The sequence below is a fragment of the Eptatretus burgeri genome, unplaced genomic scaffold (assembly GCF_056783735.1).
Source record: "Eptatretus burgeri isolate ZD-2024b unplaced genomic scaffold, Ebu_testis_v1 Ebu_testis_scaffold_3153, whole genome shotgun sequence".
Lineage (NCBI taxonomy): Eukaryota > Metazoa > Chordata > Myxini > Myxiniformes > Myxinidae > Eptatretus > Eptatretus burgeri.
In genome coordinates, this window is record NW_028225101.1 from 461,446 (window position 1) to 481,088 (window position 19,643).

The following is a 19,643-nucleotide window of genomic DNA, read 5'->3' on the forward strand; positions in this document are numbered from 1 at the left end:
CGTGACCACCTTCACCCCGCCTCCAAGCCATCACGTGATTTCCTCACCCCACCTCCAAGCCATCACGTGATACCCTCGCCCCGCCTCCAAGCAACCACGTGACCACCTTCATCCCGCCTCCAAGCCATCACGTGATTTCCTCACCCCACCTCCAAGCCATCACGTGATACCCTCGCCCCGCCTCCAAGCAACCACGTGACCACCTTCATCCCGCCTCCAAGCCATCACGTGATTTCCTCATCCCACCTCCAAGCCATCACGTGATACCCTCGCCCCGCCTCCAAGCAACCACGTGACCACCTTCACCCCACCTCCAAGCCATCACGTGATGCCCTCACCCCGCCTCCAAGCAACCACGTGACCACCTTCATCCCGCCTCCAAGCCATCACGTGATTTCCTCACCCCACCTCCAAGCCATCACGTGATACCCTCGCCCCGCCTCCAAGCAACCACGTGACCACCTTCATCCCCACCTCCAAGCCATCACGTGATACCCTCGCCCCGCCTCCAAGCAACCACGTGACCACCTTCACCCCGCCTCCAAGCCATCACGTGATTTCCTCACCCCACCTCCAAGCCATCACGTGATACCCTCGCCCCGCCTCCAAGCAACCACGTGACCACCTTCACCCCGCCTCCAAGCCATCACGTGACTGCCCTCACCCCGCCCCACCCCACTCCATACCCCCAGGATTCTGCAGGACACACGAACCCCTTCTGATTAAACTACCTAAACCCAGGATCACTGTTCACCTCCACTCATTTGTTCCTCTTTCCCCCACCCGTGGAACCAACTTCCACACCCTCTCTTCAATCTCATTCTTCCCTCCGGGTCTTCAAGACGGCTGTTCACCACCATCTCAGATCGTCCCCAATCCAAAACCATGATGATCTCAACCACTCGCCCCCCGCATCCCAATCCCACCTCTTCCTAAATTACAGGAGATCTCCCAGTTTTTCCTTCCTGTGACTTTGCTTCCGTATCCATTTCGTTCTCCCCCGTCCTTTCCGACTCCTCATTCCTCCCCACACCCATCACTTGTCCAAGTCTCCATCGATTTTGTCCCACAACCCTGCTGTTGGTTGTCCCGGTCTCTCTCTCTCTCTCCACTGTAACGTTTGTTCTGTTGCGTCCTGATCCGTTCAGTGTTCCAGCTCTTCCATGAGCTTTCACCTTGAAAAACAAAAAGTGGGGCAATACCCCCTGGGTGCTCACCTGGTAGAATAATGATACTGAGCAGGTCGTCAACCTGGGACGAAATCAGCAAGATGAACCCAGGATCACTGTTCACCTCCACTCATTTTATGTTATTGCAAGTATTTTTTGGGGGGGAGGGGCAACCCCCCTAAAATACCCCCTTAGATCCCGATTGTTTTTAATGCCATGAACAAACTTTGGTGCGGACAAGGTGGTGAACGTTGTGCTGACGTTTCATAAAAATGATCCATGTGTAGTTTCCGAGAAGAAGTTGAAAGTATTTGTGAACTGACGGACGACGACCCGCCATGCCATAAGGTCCACGGAACGACGTCACAGGTGAACGAAAACGACAATGGAGCAATCGTTGCATCTGTTAATTTTAATACATGGCCTGAGTCGTTAGCTCTAACTTCGTGAATATCTACGTTTGACAACCATGAATGTATACTGTTCATGAATGTATACTAATTATGTTATGGTCACATGACCCTCCCTGCTCCTTAACTTGAACGATGCTCCATGTTCAGGTTGGTTCGGTGGAATTTCAGCCCAATTCTGGAACCTCAGCTGGAGAACAAGAAGCCTTGAATGAAGATGGTTCCGATGAAGTCGTGACAATCTCTGCCCCCATGTCCAGTGGTTGGTTGATTTTGCTTCAGGATTCCTCTCGAGAAGGCGTCTCTTGAAGGTCGAAGGCGGTTGCGCAAATTCCTACCAAAATCTTCTTCTTTTGACCCCTCCCGTCAGAATGCCACCAAATTTGGGTTACAACATTAGAACAGGGTCGTGATGTTAAATTGTGGAGGTCATGCCGATAGCATGACCGGAAGTGTGTCAAAATGGAGAACTCAGGAAATTTTTTTGGGAAAATCATGTAAATTCCTTCAAAAATCTTCCTCACCATTCAAACCTGTCGGAATGATACCAAATTTGGGTTCCAACATTAGGCCAGGTCCCAGATAAGCTACATGTCCAGTGGTCCTATTTTTTCATATTGTCTTTTCCGTTAATGTACTCCTGTTGTGAAAATGCCCCAATTACACTCTGTGGTCCCAATACTACACTGTCTGTGACCACCGAATTGTAGGCTGCAACTACGTCCTGTTAAAGAAAATGTGAATATTGTCAGGCCCCGACATTTGTGGTGGATACGTTCCTGAAAAATTCCGCGAATGTCAGGGCATTGTTTCAATGGGAAAAAGGGGGATAGGTTCCCAGCGGTTTGTGATTCATAAGGAAAAATGAGGAGTTCATAAGTTCCATAAGTTCCCTGGAGTGTCAGAACCTGAACGACCCTGTAATGTCCATCTTGTATACCCCATGTTCCCCACCCCATCACTCTCCCTTCCTCAGATCTCCGAATGTCTCTCTTCCACACTGTTTTGTCCTTTCCTCTCCCATGCTCTTTTCTCCTGCTCCGCTTGTTGTACATTCTGTGTGTTCGCTCTCATACGAGCCTCGTCAATCCAAACAAAATAAAAATATTAAATGGCTCCGTGTTTGTTTCAAAAGGCTGAATGCCGAAACTCCATGTTTGCATCGAAATCTTGTCCCCAAAGATCGCTTTCTGTCCCCACCTTACCCAGTCGTACCCAGCTGTTCCTGGACTCTGTGTCCTTTTCTCCTGACAAGGTGGAGAACTTGCGAGCAAACCTCGACTCAGATTCTGCAACCGGTCCAGAGGGCGCAGCAAAGCTTGGAAATTCCGAGTGATGGCAAGCGATTAAGCAAACTTAGAGGAGATAGCGAGCAGGCAGAATCACAACCATGGCATGTAGCTCCTTGTCACTACTCTGAGTGTCATCGGTAACCCCTGTTAAGTAGCCGAGGTCCCACGGCCTCTTGGGGAAAGCAAAATAGCTGGCTGCAACAAAAATATGCCGTCTCCTCTCTGGCCTCCCCTCCCTCTCTGTGATCTGGTGAAACTGCCAAAATCACTCAATCACTGCTCACCTTCACTCTTTCATTCCTCTTTTTTCCCCGTCTCTGGAACAAACTCCAACACATTTCTCAATCCCACTCCTCCCTCCAGGTCTTTAAAACAGCTGTTCACCACCATGACATGTCTTCCCCCATCAAAAATCTTGATCTTTGCTACCCCCGTTAATCCACTCCAAACCCACCTCCTTCAAATTCTCTGTTTTCCTTCCTGAAAGTCCTTGTGGTTCCATCTTGTTTTCCCCGTGTTCTCCACCCCCATCCCTCTCCCTTCCACGGATCTCCTGTTGTCTCTGTGCCCCACTAGTTTGTCCTTCGCTCTCCCGCCCCTCTTGTCTCCTGCCTTGTTATATGTTCTGTGTACTCGGTCTTCCACGAGCCTTGACGTGGTGCACAAAAAAAAAACAATGACGAAAGGGACACAGACCCCTCATAGGCTGAGGCCTAAATTTGTGAGGCCACTCCGAGCAGCAGGAATGTGTGCTGAAAAGGAGAATGACTGCACCTTCTCAGGTGAGGAAGGGGAGGAAGGGGAGGAAGGGGCCTGTTCCACAACCAACAACTATAACATTCCAGACGAATCGGAGATGAATACTGTTGTGGAGCCGGGGTCGGGCGAGAACACGAGGGATGGAAGGCAACCTCATGTTCTCACCAGACTCTCTGGAATCGCAGGCCGTCACATGAATAACTCCGTGACGTGGTGGGTGGCTAACTGACCGTGAATGTCAATAACTCTACCATGTGACCTTGTGTCCTCCGTGTCATGTTAACCGGTTACCTAACACAGTCACGTGACCTAATGACCGGGGGACATGCCCTCAGTACGCCTTGTCCCAAACCGGGTCACCTTACCGGATCAGATGCAGCCGAGCGTTACTGCCAAGGAACGTTGAGGCTTGAAGAACGGATCGTTGGGCGATAACGTCCCGGTTCGGCCAGGATATGGACCATGCTGCACCAATGAAGGAAAAGGCGAAAACGAGCTGGGAACATTTCTGCACAAGCATTTATTAACAATCAGGCGAGGAAAAGTATGTGGCACAGTCAATGGGGTTTATTGTTATGTATAAAAGGGATAGCAAGGAATTTGTGGGGTGCGACAAAAGAAAGCAAGCAACTTACTCAAGCAGACACAGCAGACTAGTACGTTATATCTTCGACAATCTTAACCGTAGCTCGGACAAGCGCCATCAAACACACACACACACACACACACACACACACACACACACACACACACACACACACACACACACACACACACACACACACACACACACACACACACACACACACACCCGATGAAGATGAGATAATCAGAAGGAAGGAGAGGAGATGAGGGCTAACGGCCTCACAATATCTTGCGCGGTGGACCGACCGCCCTACCAAGTATGCTTTGGGGGACGCTCTGCTGAGCGATCCCACCTTGAGAGTCGGCACGATGTCTCCTGCTAATTACTGTGCCGGGGCTCGTGGAAGCGCGTGCTCCACACTGGTACCGAGGGTGGGCGGAGCAGGCAGGCGGGCGGAGTGGGTGAAGTGGCAGGCGGAGCAGCAGGCGAATGTAGAGATCGAGAGAGCGAACGGCTTCGCGATCCTCCTTTTATAAGCCCCGTGGTGTGGGGTGGGTTGACGACCTGAAGCGATGCGTAGTCACCGGAATCGTGCGCTCCTATTGGCTCCCGGACCCGCGCTACCAGGCTCCTTCGGCCATTTGTACCATTTGTGGTGGTCCCATTTGTACTTCTGGCTCAACATGGCCGAGCTGCGGAATTGACTTGCACCGAACCACGCAACATGAATCTCCTTGTACCGAACTCCCGGGCCGCGTTCCAGCGACTGACCAAGGGTCGCGTCGGTGCCACATACCCATTCTGGCACCCCCCCGGCGCTCTGCGGGTGGCGCTGGTCAATGCGCTTGTTCTGGGCCGATCGCCCGAGTGATCTGGGCCGTGCAGCATACCTCTGCTTGGTGGCAACTGCATCAAGGCGGAGGTGCGAGGAGGCGCAGGATGACCTCTGCCATTTGCGGGAGATACTGGTGGCTGAGGTGGCGAACGAAGGTCGATGGTGAGATGCCGTTGTAAATCAGCGCGCAGACCCGAATGAATATGTGCGCCATGCGCGCCCCGTACAATGCGGTGACGATTATCACAGGGCTGTGTGCGTGTCTGTTATCGTGCACTTGCCCATGCTTCGCTTTGTATCATGGATTGAAGGAAAGGGTTGGATGTAAATCAGGGTTGAAAAGAGGACAGATATAATTGTTAGATGCAGATTCGAATGAAAGGGCGCGCCACGCGCGTCCTGTACAGTGTAGGTGGAGGGTTTTTCATCGTGATTTTCACAGGCGGCCGTCTGGGTGCGGTGCCTGCTTTGATTTGTTTCATGGGTAAAAGGAAAGAATGGAATGAAATGAAATAAGTGTTCAAAAGAAGATAGAGATATAATTAACCTCGCTCTAAGGCCCACGCAACGCACTTCGTCCCATTAACCCATTATACATGAGGGGAAGGTCTGACTGCACGAATACTAACAAAATAACTGTCTGGGGATCACTATGTTGGGTGACATTGCCTTAGCTTAGAGGCATGCGGTTTTCAGAACCGCAACAATAAATTTACAGAGCGTGAGCTTTGAGGAGAAAGAAATCATCCTCTCCTGCAAAGTGTATTCTACGCACGAAGCATGGAGGAGAACGGTCGAGGAGAAAGATTCATGAAGCAATTGAAACAAGAGAAGCTGTCAGCCAAGGCCAAAGGTATTCCATGATTGAAATTCAATTCAGTAACATGACTAAGGGAAAGATACTTCAGCCAGGAAAGAATAAAGGAAATGACTGATAAAGCAAGACAACAAGCAATGGAAGACATAAATCGGATGATCCAAGGAGAGAGAATCAGCGTAAAAATGAAATACTTCACAAAGAAGGAAAAATGGACCTTAGTGTGGGCAATGGGATAGTCCAAACGAAAAGTTGTGAGAAAAGGAAGTGTGAACACCTGGGAACAGATATTCTGAAGACCGGTCACCGATAAATGGTGACCGACCACCAATGTCACAACTTGGGTTTTTGAGGCGACGGCTGGTTCTCTCCAGGGGTCTCTGCTGACTTTCTCAAAGATAACTTTCCGGTCGTTGTTCATCGCGTTTTGACTTTATTTTGTTGTCTCCATGTTTACTGTGTGTTCCTCGTTCGGTTTTGATTCATAGCTTGTGCTATTTGGTGAGTTTTCGTCGATCTTGTCATGTCAGGTGTCCCTGATGTTTCCCCGTCGATGCGCTCGATCGTGTTTATTTGTATTTTCTCCTTATTACCATCAGTTTCTATTTCCTCCACTTTTCCCTCCACCCTCCATCTACCCCCCCCCACAACAATACCCTCTGTTTCATGTCTTAAAATATAAAAAAATACAAAAAAACCCTTTTCTCCTCTCACCTTATACTCCACGTAACCATGCGACTTCCTCTATCGACTGTTCTTCTTCTTTCTCTTCCGTGCCAATCCCACTCTGATCGTGAAGGTGTTCACCACTCACTTTCACAACCTTTTCTTCAAACTTTTCCTGCACTCTTGATTCAACTTCCCCTCTTTGCTCAGTTCTTCTTGTTCAAAATCTTGTGTTCAATTCGACCTCTAAAAATTCCATCTGTTTCAACGTTTTCTTTCTCCACTCTATCAATTCTTCTGCACTCCGTCCATCTTACAATGTATTTAAAGGAATCTGTGATCTACAAATTAAAAAAATCCCATTTTGCAATGTTTCTTCATCTTTCATCATTCATTGTTCTGTTTTTTCCAACTTCAGTGCAAATTCATCCACCTCCTCCTCACTTCTTCCCTGTTATACCCCCTCCCTACTCCTCCCATCTCCCCTCCCCATCTTTGCATCTCTCCACTGTTCTCAGCCTTACTAACAGTTCATCCTCTGGCATCCCAAACTCTGGTTTTCAAACATCTGTGTTCTCCGTTCTAACCTCACAAATGTCTCACACTCATTCAGCACACTCCTCGATATCTCAAACATGCTCTCTCTTTCCTTTCATCACATCCCCCCCCCCTCTTCCCATCCCCGAAATTTTTGTTCCTCCCCCCTGTTGTGGAATTTTTGTTTTTACCGATTCCGTGTAAATCCTGTTACTCAAATTATAAGACACAATTAAGTCACTGTCCACAACGAGAGTACATTTGATCAGAGAACCTTTATTTTAACATGGTACCACGGAGTCCAAAGCACTGAGATGGTAAACATCGACAATGATTTGCACTAAGCTAAGTTTACATTTTTTCTGACATTTGTATGCTTTCATTGGGAGTGGAGAGGGCTGAGAGAACAGACAAGAGAGAACATGGTGACTTTCGACTGGCCTTGGGGAGAATCAGACAAAATAACTCATAGCAGACAACCGAGAGGAGTACAGGATAACAAGTGGGTTACAGGTTTTAGACAGAATGTGATTATATATTTTGAATACAAAGAAATGAATATACTGGAGTAATTCGACTGCGCGCAGTCGACGGGTATGCCTCCGCTCTCCCGCACAAACACTTGAGTATTGACATATTTGACCCTTGACCTTTATCATATCTGGCTCAAACTCTAATCAGTTAATTGCCCTGTCAGACTTTACCTTTGTACCAAGTTTGATGAAATTCTGTCCAATATTTCTTGAGTTAGGGCGAAAACAGTAAAATTTCAGAGTTTGACCTTGACCTTTGACCCTTGACCTTTACCACATCTGGCCCAAAATATAATCACTTAATTGCCCTGTCTTACTTTACCTTTTTACCAAGTTTGATGAAATTCTACAATTTGCTTCTTGAGTTATCTCGTAAACGAAAATCCTTACGGACGAACGGACGGACGAACAGACGGACGGACAACCCAGAAACATAATGCCTCCGGCACCCTTGGTGCGGAGGCATAAAAAGGAAGTGAGTACATCGGTGAAACCAGTAAGTGCAGTCGTAATCAAAAGGAAACTTGTTTAAAAAGGAATATTTCCCATCACCCCACTCGCTTCCATCTCCACAATACCTCTACGCACTGTCATCCTTCCTCTCTCCACATCCCTCCATTCTCCCTCCTCCCCCATGGCCCTGCCTGCTCTCATCTCTCTCCCTCAAAGCTTCCTTTTCACCGCTCCTCGCAAATTACCCACCGCCTCCCTCTTCAAAGCAAACTTCTCTCTTCCCCCTTCAAGCTTCCTCTCAATTGTCCCCCCTCACCGCTCCCTTTCAAATCTCCCCACTCACTCCCCCTTGTCAAAGCTGTCTCCCTTCACATCCACAAAGTTGTCTCCTTCCCCCACGCTCTTTCCTCCAGCTCATTCCTCCACCTCCTCCAATCTCCCACTTCCCTTTGCCACCTCTCTTTTGACTCCCTACTGCTACTCATCCCTTCACCACCCAGCCCTTTGTCCTCCTCCTAATCCGACCCTCTCCCCAAGCTCTTCCACAATCTGTTATCAACTGTCAACAACTCTCACTACCCTCCACCTCCCTTTCGTTCCACTCAAAGCCTCCTCCCCTCCCTCTTCCTTGAAAAGAAGGTGTTCGAGGATGTGCTTGATTCAGGATATAATTAAATGAGGCCGTTAATTATCTTCAAAAGGGGTTTATAAATTAACCAAAACACTCATGCACTCCCTGGGAGTTCCCTTCGTGTGCATGCAAACTTTCAGGCTGCTTGGTTTCATGGTTTTTGGTGGAATTGAGGAGGAGACATACGCACTGACTGGCTAACTGACTGAATTACCGACTGACACACTCTGACATTTATTCGTATCGATGAAGAGGATGCTTCATTGAGCTGAATGGACGTATTGTTAAGGATTCCGCGGTGGCGGGATTCGCACCCTCCTCTTGACAGCCAAATGTTGAAGATTCGACGTCACTTCACAGCACCGCCTTCTCCGGGGTTATAACGCCGGCTGGCTCGGCACAGCTCTCGGGTTACGCGCCCCAGGTCACGATACCAAAATACACCTGTGCCTTGCCAGGTGGGGAAATAGACCCCGGTGACAGACTGGGTTTGTCAGAGACCGAGCGAAGTCTGTCGGTCCGTAGCCCGTTTGGGATTTATATACAAATCGAGCGAATTGTTCCTCAGCACGGCACGAATAAACTCAATCGCGGAAACTTTCATACAAATCAGCCAGATTTATTGGGGACACATCGGGGAACACAACACAAGCAAAACATTCACGAACGTTATCATTAATCTATAACCCGCTCTTAACTAGCGAGCTACGGATTACGGGTTTCGAAGGGAACCCAAGCGAGATAAACCTTAGACAACATGCAGACAACATGCAGACAAGACACAGAGTACTTGGTGATGCCTCGTGAACGAGGGGAAAGTGTCAAAGGCACGAATGCGGCTCGTGACAAGCCGATGTCAACGGATTCGAGCACCTAGCTCGAACACGCTGCTTGGAAAAATGGCGGCGTCGTCCTTTTGTCGCACCGCCCACGCACGCAGCCTCAGCGCGTTCAGCCACTGTAAGGTCGACGGCACAAGAGCGGAAGATCCACGGTGTGCTCCAGCTGGCTTTTCACAAGGTCCAGCATACAAATCCAGGTCTGGCCTGCTCACCAGATCAGGCCAAATCGGGGTGTTGGGCTCCGCAGGCGGATCGATGGGATTACAAGACGTGTCGAGCCGTACCGTGAGTAGGGACAGTCAGAGGCTCCGTCACTGGACTCCGGATGAACCTGTTGAGGACCTCCTCAAAAAAGTCATCGCCGTCTCCCTTCATGCAGCTCCTCTTGCCTCTTTCACGAAGCAGATCGCAGACAGACACAGCCGTCCCTTGCACAGCAGATCGCGACTCCCACTCGTCGTTTCTCTCTTGCCTTCCCGGCGCTCGCTCTCTGGACACTCCCCTGGGTACGCGTGATTGGTCCATCGCTCGAGACCGCAGCTGCCCTCCACCAATCGGCTGTCGACACATCTCGCCGACCGACACTCTCAGAGCACTGGGCGGGGCCAGCTCGGAGAGGGGACGGAAAACGAAGCAAGGCGCCTCCCGGTACACCACCACTGTACGAACACTGGACAGCCTGCTACACCTCCCGACACACATGTAACGTCCAATTACCGAACAACCTGACTAAACATGCATTTAAGGGGGAATTTGGGATAATCCTATATTTAATAACCACGAAGGGCCATTTTCCGCAACAATATTTCATCTGGTGTTGGTGCAGTGCAGGCATGATGGTCCGACTGACCTCCTCCTGTGTCTAAGTTCCTAATTCCTTGTTTATTCTTTTTCTCACATCACTGTTGGTGAAGGTCATGTTAGCCCTCAATTAGCCTTTTATCTTGACTGATTTATCGAAGTGAAAGTGGATGTCCACAAGGAAATCTTGAACACTGAATGTGAAAGCCTTGGAACCCTTCTGTATCGTGAGATGTGCGACAAGTCACGTGGGGAGGAGTGGAGGCACCCTGGGTACATCGACGGCTGTTTCTGTTTGATCCTCCGCAGTACAGAGTTATTCTTCCCAACCATACTTGATGCATCGTCCTGCCACTGTCAAAAAATGAAACCATTCTTTTGGACAATAGGCCATTGCCTTCAGAATTGATTCTTGTGGTTCACTCCTTGGCAGAAGATAAAATATTGTTTAAAGTAGGGACGGCTGAAAAGTTGAATTTTCCACTCTTGTAGTTTAATTTTTGTATAATAAAGTACACTGTGCAAAATTAAAGCTTGTAAACGCGAAGGAACAACAGATAATCAAATGGGGATGGTCACCATCCAAGTACAAGTCCAATCAGAGTGGCCTCAAAATGAATATCACTGTTTGGATCCCTACAAGTTGGGTGACAATCTCCACTCAGGCGACTACCTTATACTCAGGTGAAGCACACAACTGAGGTGCAGACCTTAAATAACTAACAGCACAACTGAGGTGCTGTTTCACCCCCTGGGGATCTTTGCCTAGTCGAGGGTGAACAATGACTATCACCGCCGCACCTCAGCACAGAGCGCCATTTCCTGTGTGTTTTATATTTCACGGCGATGGCCCCGCTTCACACAGGAGCGACAAAGGCTTCATCGGCTTGAGTCGTGACCTGAACCAGAATGAGAGGACGGCTCTCTGAACAACGACGCAATGACTGGGAAATCTTTGGTATGACAGGGCAGAAAAAATCTGAAAGACTGAACCCAAAACATTCACCAAATTAAATTTACATGAACTATAAAAATAGGAGAAAGATTGAAGGTGAACTTTAAGCTGAAACTTGGGAAGGTGAATTTGGTCGAATATACAAGAAAATAGAGAAATATTCTTCATCGAGAAAAATCTAGAAAAGAGAGGCAGAGAGGAAAGTGGGAAGCTTGGATGATTGGAGTTCTGGATCAGCAGTCATGGAATCATTTAATGAAGTCACCTGGAAAATAGGGCAAGATTGTCAGATATTTAAGAGGGGAAAGGTGATGTCATATTGAGGAGAAATTTATCCGACGGCAAGCAGCCTGCATCATGGCGGCCATTGAAATAAATATTGAGAAAAGAGCAGAAAAGAGGGTCAGAGAGGAAAGTAAGAAGTTTCGATGATTGGAGTTCTGGGTCATCGGCCGTGGAATCATTTCTTGGATTCACCTGGAAAGTAGAGCAAGATTGTCAGACATATGAGAGGGGAAAGGTGAGGTCATATTGAGGCGAAATTTATCTGACGGCCATCAGCCTGCAACGTGGTGGCCATCAAATAAATATTGAGAGAAGAACAGAAAAGAGGGGCAGAGAGGAAAGTAAGAAGTTTCGATGAATGGAATTCCGGGTCAGCAGCTGTCGAGTCATTTCATGAAGTCAACTGGAAAGTTGAGCAAGCTTGTCAGACATTTGAGAAGGGAAAGGTGAGGTCATATTGAGGAGCTTTTTCTCTGAAGGCTGCCAGCCTGCATCATGGCAACGCTCAAGGAACTGAAGTATTTGGAAAAGGACAGACAAGAAAGAAAGCATCCAGACAGGGAAGTAAAAAAGTGTTGTTTCTTGGAATTCAGAGTCAGCAATATGGAGTCAATTATTGGAACCACCTGGAAAGTAAGGACAGATTGTGAAATGTTTCTCCACCTGAAGAGAGAATGTCACACGCTGGAAGGAGTTTTCTGAAAAGAAGGGGATAGGTATGGGGCAGTTATGAGATGGAAGTCGGGAAGGGTTCAGGTTCGGATGAGGTTCCCAAACATACCTAAGACTTGCACAGGGTGGAGTTCTATCACTGTAGATCGGAATGATTTGCAGAAGGAACTTTCTCAACAATTCCAGTCAACTCAGAGGCTTGATGGTTCTTTTTGTCCAGTTCAGTCAAACTTTTTCACGTATTGTTCAGCACTTCCAGTGCTGCCATTTCCGGGAATCCTCTGAGTTCCAGCGACGTCACAGGAACTTTTGTCATGGCAATCAGCTGGGCATTTCCTCAGGAGGGATTTCCTCCTCCCCATTGATGCCAAACTCTGGCACCACTTTCTCCTTCTTCACTCTTGAATCTCATTCTTCCCTCCAGGTCTTCAAGATTGCTGTTCACCACCATCTTAGATCATCCTCCATCAAAAGCCTTCATCTTATCCTTGGTGAGGCCAGACATTCAGAGGAACAAAATGCCCCAAGAAGATCCGATTAAACACAGAAAAAAATAACATGAAAATACAACAGCACAGGGATAAAAATACGGAGAGACACGACGGATCTGTTCTGAAAACTCAGCTTTGATAAACTGGAAAGAGGAAAGAACTCTGCACCACCAAAGTCTAACACACTCAGATACAGAACCGGATGTTAACCCTTTGAACCCTCGTGGCCGTTTTCCCAGCTGATATTCAAACTTCCATACACCTGAGCGGTTGTATTTTTCTCTCGGGAGCCCAGGGTGGTGGAGCCAAAAGTCCAAGGAGTTCACGGTTCAAAGGATTAATGTTTATATTGTCTAATAGTTGCCCTGTTGCCCTATTATCAGTTCATGCTCTCCATCACCATGCTCTCTCATGAGGCACCATCTTCCAGACAAACAATACTAACGGAAGATATTGAGAGTACAAGAGGAGGGCTGCTTACCTTCAAAATTACAAAGAGGGACATTTTCTGAGCCACGTGTGCTTTGAAATGTTCTGCAAAAGAAAGTGTTGGAATCCAATATAAACACGACCAGGAAACACGTCCACTCGTGAGCAACAACATTTTGCTCCACCAAAACAGGAGGTCAGCAACCCCAGCACTTGTGAAACTCCTTGTTCATGCAAATCAAACAGTTGAAAACGGTGTCCAACCCTCACCTCCATCGTGAATCGAAACAGAGGCTCGTCATCAGTCATCCCAAACAGAAGGGACGTCAATTCTTCACTTTCCAATTGTGACAGTTTGGAAAACACTTTCAAGTAATTGCTGGAATTTGAAATTTCCTGCGAACAATCAAAACAAACGTGTTTGTGACATAATCTGAACCAATCATCACAATTGAACACTTCAATTTACATGTGATGCAATCACCAAGACTCGACTCAAAACGAATAAAATACGTTCTCCTTAATTAATAAATTATGGTGTACATTACAGAAGTTTTCTTCATTCGGCGAAAAACAAACCCTTTGGATACTCAATCAACTCAATCATTGGATATTAAGTCTATGGTTTTATTAAATAAATTCGTGACAACTCAAAATCTTTGGCAGCCGAAATGAAACGGACCAACGAAGAATTACCAAAGAGAAGACAAGTGAATGATCAAACAATCATTTGTTTCATTGCACAGTCTGGAAGAAAAGGGATCACGACGTCCAAACCGGAATGTCCAGCAGAACGCGCGCTCATCAACACTAACATATCTTAACATCAAAAGTATCGCCGTGAGCAATGTGTCCATGATGGTATCTGCTGAACAAGCCAAACAACAACATTCCAGCACCAAACCATCAACACTCCCTTCACCCACCACACCTTCAGCATCCCCTTCACACCAAACAGTCACACCTCCCTTCACTCACTCAGCACACCCTGACACTCTCAGCACTGTCAATCTCCTGTGCAGATTCTCTCCACAAACTTAATCCACTTTTACCTACAAATTGTTCACATCCCGTTATCTCCTGCCAAGTTCTTTCGTGGCACTTCGGACAACAAAAATCAGAGAGGTCATGTTCAAAAAGGCAACTCTGCGCATAATAATGATGACATGTCTTTGTGATGATGATCATGACGCCATAATAAACAATACTCACATTGTAAATATCAGATGCATTAAATTCCAGTCCAAGAAATAATTGGATGGACAGGATGCCCAGTGACCACACGTCGGCTGGGGGACCTTCATAGCCATCCTCTGAGATCTCTGGGGCCATGTAGCCAGGTGTGCCACAGCTGTCATGAAGTTTTTCACCTGGCCTAAAAAATGCAGCCAAGCCAAAGTCGATGACCTTCACGGCCATCAGATTGTTGCAAAGCACGTTGTCAAGCTAAAGAGCAAACACAAATCATTATATTAATAACCATCAAACCTTTGATCATAAATAATTAAATACACACTCCGACAGTGGGTAGTTCTGTTTATCACACACTGAAACCGAACTGAAATGGATATTTAATTTTTACATATTTTCGAGCTTTCTTGGAGATCTAATGAATTGTGTGATGAGCACAAAAAGGGTGGATATGTGACAGCCCCCCAAACACCACCTCCCCCCTTGTTGATCATCACCCAACAATATAAATTTTATTATTTCCCACCCTCTCCACTTCCCACCCCCATTCCATCCTTGCCGCGCTGAAAAAAATATGGTTTTCATTGTAGTGTTACACAAGTGGGTTACCTTGATATCCCGATGCACAATGTTCTCGCTGTGCATATATGTAAAAGCAGAAACCATCTGGAAGGAAGAGATAAAATATTAAATAATGGAGACAGATTGTGATTGTTAACATTGTCCAATTTCGAGTTTCAAAACACATCAACATCACACTGAGGCTGAAAAGCTCTTTCATCTCACCTGCTTCATGACGAGCCACCCATCAACTAAAGAAAATGTCTCCCGGAAAACAAGTTGGTTATAGAGTGAACCTGCACACATCGAACGTAAACATACAAGGGCAAAGCAATGAGATTATTCATTTTTGAGAAAACAAGAGGAGAGGAAAGATAAAGTGGAGGATCGAGAAACGAAACAATAAAAAAAATCATTCAGAGTGACACTTGGTAAAACAGAATAAAGTAGAACGGTACTCGGTGGAGCGCGTACCTCCGCCAGGTCGCACAGTTTACGTTTTGTCTCCCACTGATGGGCTCGATCTGAACCAAAATCGAATCGGCTTGTTTGTGTCACCTGACCAACTCATCGACCTCGTTTTGTCATAACTCGTGCACAACTTTTTGAGAAATCATGATCTGTAGAGCAGGGGTTATAACGCTGGCTGGTTCGGCACAGGTCTCGGGTCACGCGCCTCAGATCACGATACCAAAGTACCACTGTGCCTTGCCGGTTGGGGATACACCCCGCGGCTACAGACTGGGTTTGATCAGAGACCGAGCGAAGTCTGCCGCAGTCCGGAGCCAGTTTGGTTTAAATACAAGTCGAGCGATTGTTCTTCAGCGCGACACAAATAAATTCAAGGCGGCAAATTTCGCATGAATCAGCCAGATTTAATGGGGGAACCTCGGGGAACACGACCCAAGCAAAGCATCCACGATAGCGTTATCATTCATCGATAACCCGTCCTTATCTAGGGAGCTACGGATACGGGTTTCGCAGGGGGGGGCCAGCAAAATAAGCCTAAGACATGGACAACATGCATACAAGACCCCTCAGAGGTCGACGGCACAAGAGAGAAATATCTTTGGTGTGTTCCAGCTGGTTCTTCACAAGGTCCAGTATGCAAATCCAGGCGTGGCCTGTACACCAGACTGTGCCTGATCTGGGTGTTCGACTCTGCAGGTGGATCGATGGGATGAAAAGACGTGGTCGCGCCGTGCAGGGAGTAAGGACAGTCAGAGGCTTTGTGGTTGGACCCAGGACGAACCTGGGGACGACCTGCATGCTGGATCCATGGCCAAGGAGGAATCGCTGGTCAAGTCATTCCTCACGAAGCAGATCGCAGACCAGAAAAAAAAACAGTTCCTCTTGCCTTTTGGGGCGGGCTCTTCGGACCACCTCCGGGGACACGTGATTGTTCCATCGTTCGAGTTTGCAGCAGCTCTCCGCCAATGGGTTGCTGGCACGTCTTGTTGACTCACTCTGTCAGGGCGCTGGGTGGGGGCTGGTTGGGAGGGGGAAGGAAAAAGAAGGCGCCTCTCGGTACACCACCACTGTATGAACACTGGACCGCCTGCTACACCTTGCGACACACATGTAACGCCCGATTACCAAGCAACCTGGCTCAACATTTAAGGGGGATCTGGGCTAATCCTATATTTAATCACCCACTAAGGGCCCACAATACATCCTCCACCTTCGGGGCATGGCCTGCACGCCCCAAACCCGGGATGGCAGGGCTTCTCCTGTCCGGCCAGCATCTGACGTCAGTCGTCCCTCGGGGCGTGACTTCGCTTGTTGTCAACCTTTGAAGGCGGTGCCTTCTGCCCGTTTGTTGTTGTTTCAGGGATGCGGTCCCCACCTTTCTTGCCGATCTTGAAATATATCATGAAACGGAAAAACCACAGAGGGGAATCGCACATTGGGAAACTTATTCTTACTCCCTCGGCTAATTAACACCACAACACCCCTCGTGTGGTGACACGTAACACTTAAGCTCACAGGTTCCCTACTTCCATCAAGATGCCTCCTACACGTCCACGGACCAAGCAACTCCACACAATCCTGTATTCCATATTAGCTTCTTCCATCCACCCCCACAATCGTAACATTATGTAAGTGTTACCTTTTCTGCTCTTCTTGTTGAGCCACTAAAAAGTCCCAACAATTCACGTTTACGAATTACCATAACGAAATTATTTTAGTGCTCAAGTAAAAGTGAACTTCACGGACACAAACAGCAGAATTTCGGCAAAATGACTTCAGCAACCTCACCTCCAGCAACATACTCCATCACGAGGACCATTTGGTTACAGATCGGATTTTCAATTATGTCGATCAACTTCACTGTGGGGAAACAAGACAGTGGAGCACAAGTTAAGATGGTAGAAGAAACCCACCCAAAGTCAAACACCTTCAATCAACATGATGAACATGCAAATTCCGTGTGACCCTTCCAATGACAAGTAATCAACATAGTGTGTCACAGACAGGGTGGTTCAATGTGTGTGTGTGTGTGTGTGTGTGTGCCGTCCCTCAGATCGACATTGAACCGCCATCCCGTCTACAGACAGAAATTAGTGGATGTGAAGGATCCCACGGTGTCCTTCTCAAAGAGTCGGCTGGCACCCTGAACAAATTACAAATTTCTGCCTTAACTAATGCAAGGAAAGCAATGGCAAACTACCCAGTGTAACCCTTTCTCAGGAAGCTGCTTCAGCGGTACCGACGTTCCATGACGCAGTATAAAGAGACGGATCCAAAAGGGTGTTTTCAAACCTGAACTCTGGTTTGATCGAGTTTAAGAAAAGTTAATAGTTGAGTGATGAGTGATAAATTCATGCCACAGAAACACACAATCTGTCAGTTGTTTTGTTCATACTGTGATAAGTTTGAGTGAAATCCACACTTACCAATGTTTGGATTATTAAGTTTCACCATTTTGACAGCTTCATCCCAGAGCTCCAAAAAGAAAGAAACAAGAAAAGAAAGTTAAACAAAATTCATTCTATAACCTGTATGAAGGTTAAACTAACCCCAAAGCTGTAACCACAAAGTTGTAACTCACACAGAGGGACTCACAGGCTCAGGGGCCAAAAGACAAAGATCCATCAGGACAGTTCAGAAGTAAATTAAACTATTCGTTCAGTAATTAAAACACAGTTAATCTCCACATTCACACAAACTTACTTTTTTGGAATCCTTCATATATTTTACCTTCTTCAAAGCAACCTGAAAGAGAAAACAAAAGGTCATATTATAACAACTTGGATACAATGTGGGAAAACCATTAAACGATATGATGTTGGTGCGTCGTGACGTACAATGATTACGTCCATTCATACAGAAGTGTCTGTGGAGGAGAAATTTCAATTTTCAACTGATTGACTTCTTCTTTGTTTTATCCGTCTGTGAGGGAGGATATTTCAAAGAGTTGTGGACGTTTATCGACGAAACTTGGAGCACAAGTTGAGAGTGTGTGAAGGACTAATTGGTTCCATTTTGGTGACGGTCCGTTTCTGGTTCACGAGATATCCAGTGATTCTTCACCATTGACGGATTTATTAAATCTGGTGTTGGTGAAGTGCAGGCATGATGGGTCGAATGGCCTCGTCCTGGTCAAAAATTTCCTTGAAATTCCTTATAATTGAGATATAAGGCCAAAAACGCTACATCACACAACGTCTCAAAAAGTTGTGAACAGATTCGGACGAAACGAGGTGGATAGGTTGAGTGTGTGACAAGGACGAATCTTTTTGATTTTGGTGAAGATCCGAATCCTGATCCGATACGAGAATTAAAATAAAAAAAAATTAAGTGCTTCTTCACCATTGAGTGACGCGGCCAAAAACAATATATCGCATGATATTTCAAAGAGTTGTGATTGAGTTATGATGAAACGAGGTGGATGAGTTGGTTTGGTGAGAAGAACAAGATGATTCGATTTGGGTCGAGGTTTGAATCCGGATCCGGCCTGTCAGTGGTGTCCAACCCGTAAACTGTTCACCCGAGCTCAGGTGTGCGCTCTACCTGGAGCCGTTCTCGTTTATATATTTATTTATATATAAGGGTGATGGAGGAGCTACGTCACAAACTCACAAACCACAAGGTACACGGTACGCACGTGCCAACGAATAGATGAGCACGCTAGTCTTTCACGAACCGGTTGGCCAAACCTGACGTTCGACGAAGGTTCGGACAGGGGTTTGTAACTTGTTCAGGGTGCCGGAGATAGCTCGCCGACTTTTCGCGACAGACACCGTGGGGCTCTTTAACGTCCACCAACGGATGCCGGAAGACAGGACGGCCGGTTTAACATCCATCCGAGGGACAGCCTGTGAAACACCAGGATGGCGGTTTATAGCTGGGTCGGGATTCGAACCTGGCCTCCTCAAGGCCATCCTGCCAGCACGGATAACATAATGTGTGTTTGGTTGATTGAGACAGGAAGAAGGAATAAATTCAGTGGTTGTGGATGAATTGTAACCCCCCCTACCCCCTCCCCAAATCTCCTCTGGATGTGAGAACCGGAAACAATAAAAACTTCACTTTCACATCGAACATTGTTTTTCCCCCAAGATGTCATTTTCAAGTATCAAATATATATTTATTTAACTCTTCGGTTGGTCACGTGATTTACGGGAAGCATCTGTTGAAATCAAATCAATTTTACAAATAAATAAAAAGTTAACGGATGAAGTCGAGTGGGAAACTGATCGGATAAACCCCCGAAAACTTGCTTTC

The 19,643-nt window shown here is 47.0% G+C and overlaps 1 protein-coding gene across 2 annotated transcripts; it reads right to left on the reverse strand.

Moving 5' to 3' along the window:
• Positions 1 to 4,001: 4,001 nt before the first annotated feature.
• On the reverse strand, positions 4,002 to 18,876 carry LOC147006808 (myosin light chain kinase family member 4-like). Of its 2 annotated transcripts, none has more exons than XM_085867785.1 (9): positions 18,090 to 18,876; positions 17,813 to 17,861; positions 17,175 to 17,246; positions 15,141 to 15,211; positions 14,964 to 15,020; positions 14,376 to 14,609; positions 13,434 to 13,559; positions 13,216 to 13,268; positions 4,002 to 4,138 (listed from the first exon to the last, which is right to left on the reverse strand). In XM_085867785.1, the coding sequence occupies exons 1-8, from the start codon at positions 18,240 to 18,242 to the stop codon at positions 13,224 to 13,226; spliced, it is 807 nt and encodes a 268-aa protein (XP_085723911.1). In that variant the 5' UTR covers positions 18,243 to 18,876; the 3' UTR covers positions 4,002 to 4,138; positions 13,216 to 13,223. The 2 variants fall into 2 exon arrangements, with proteins under 2 accessions (XP_085723911.1, XP_085723910.1); XM_085867784.1 differs by lacking the exon at positions 4,002 to 4,138 and adding an exon at positions 8,464 to 12,730.
• Between the last annotated feature and the right edge of the window lie 767 nt (positions 18,877 to 19,643).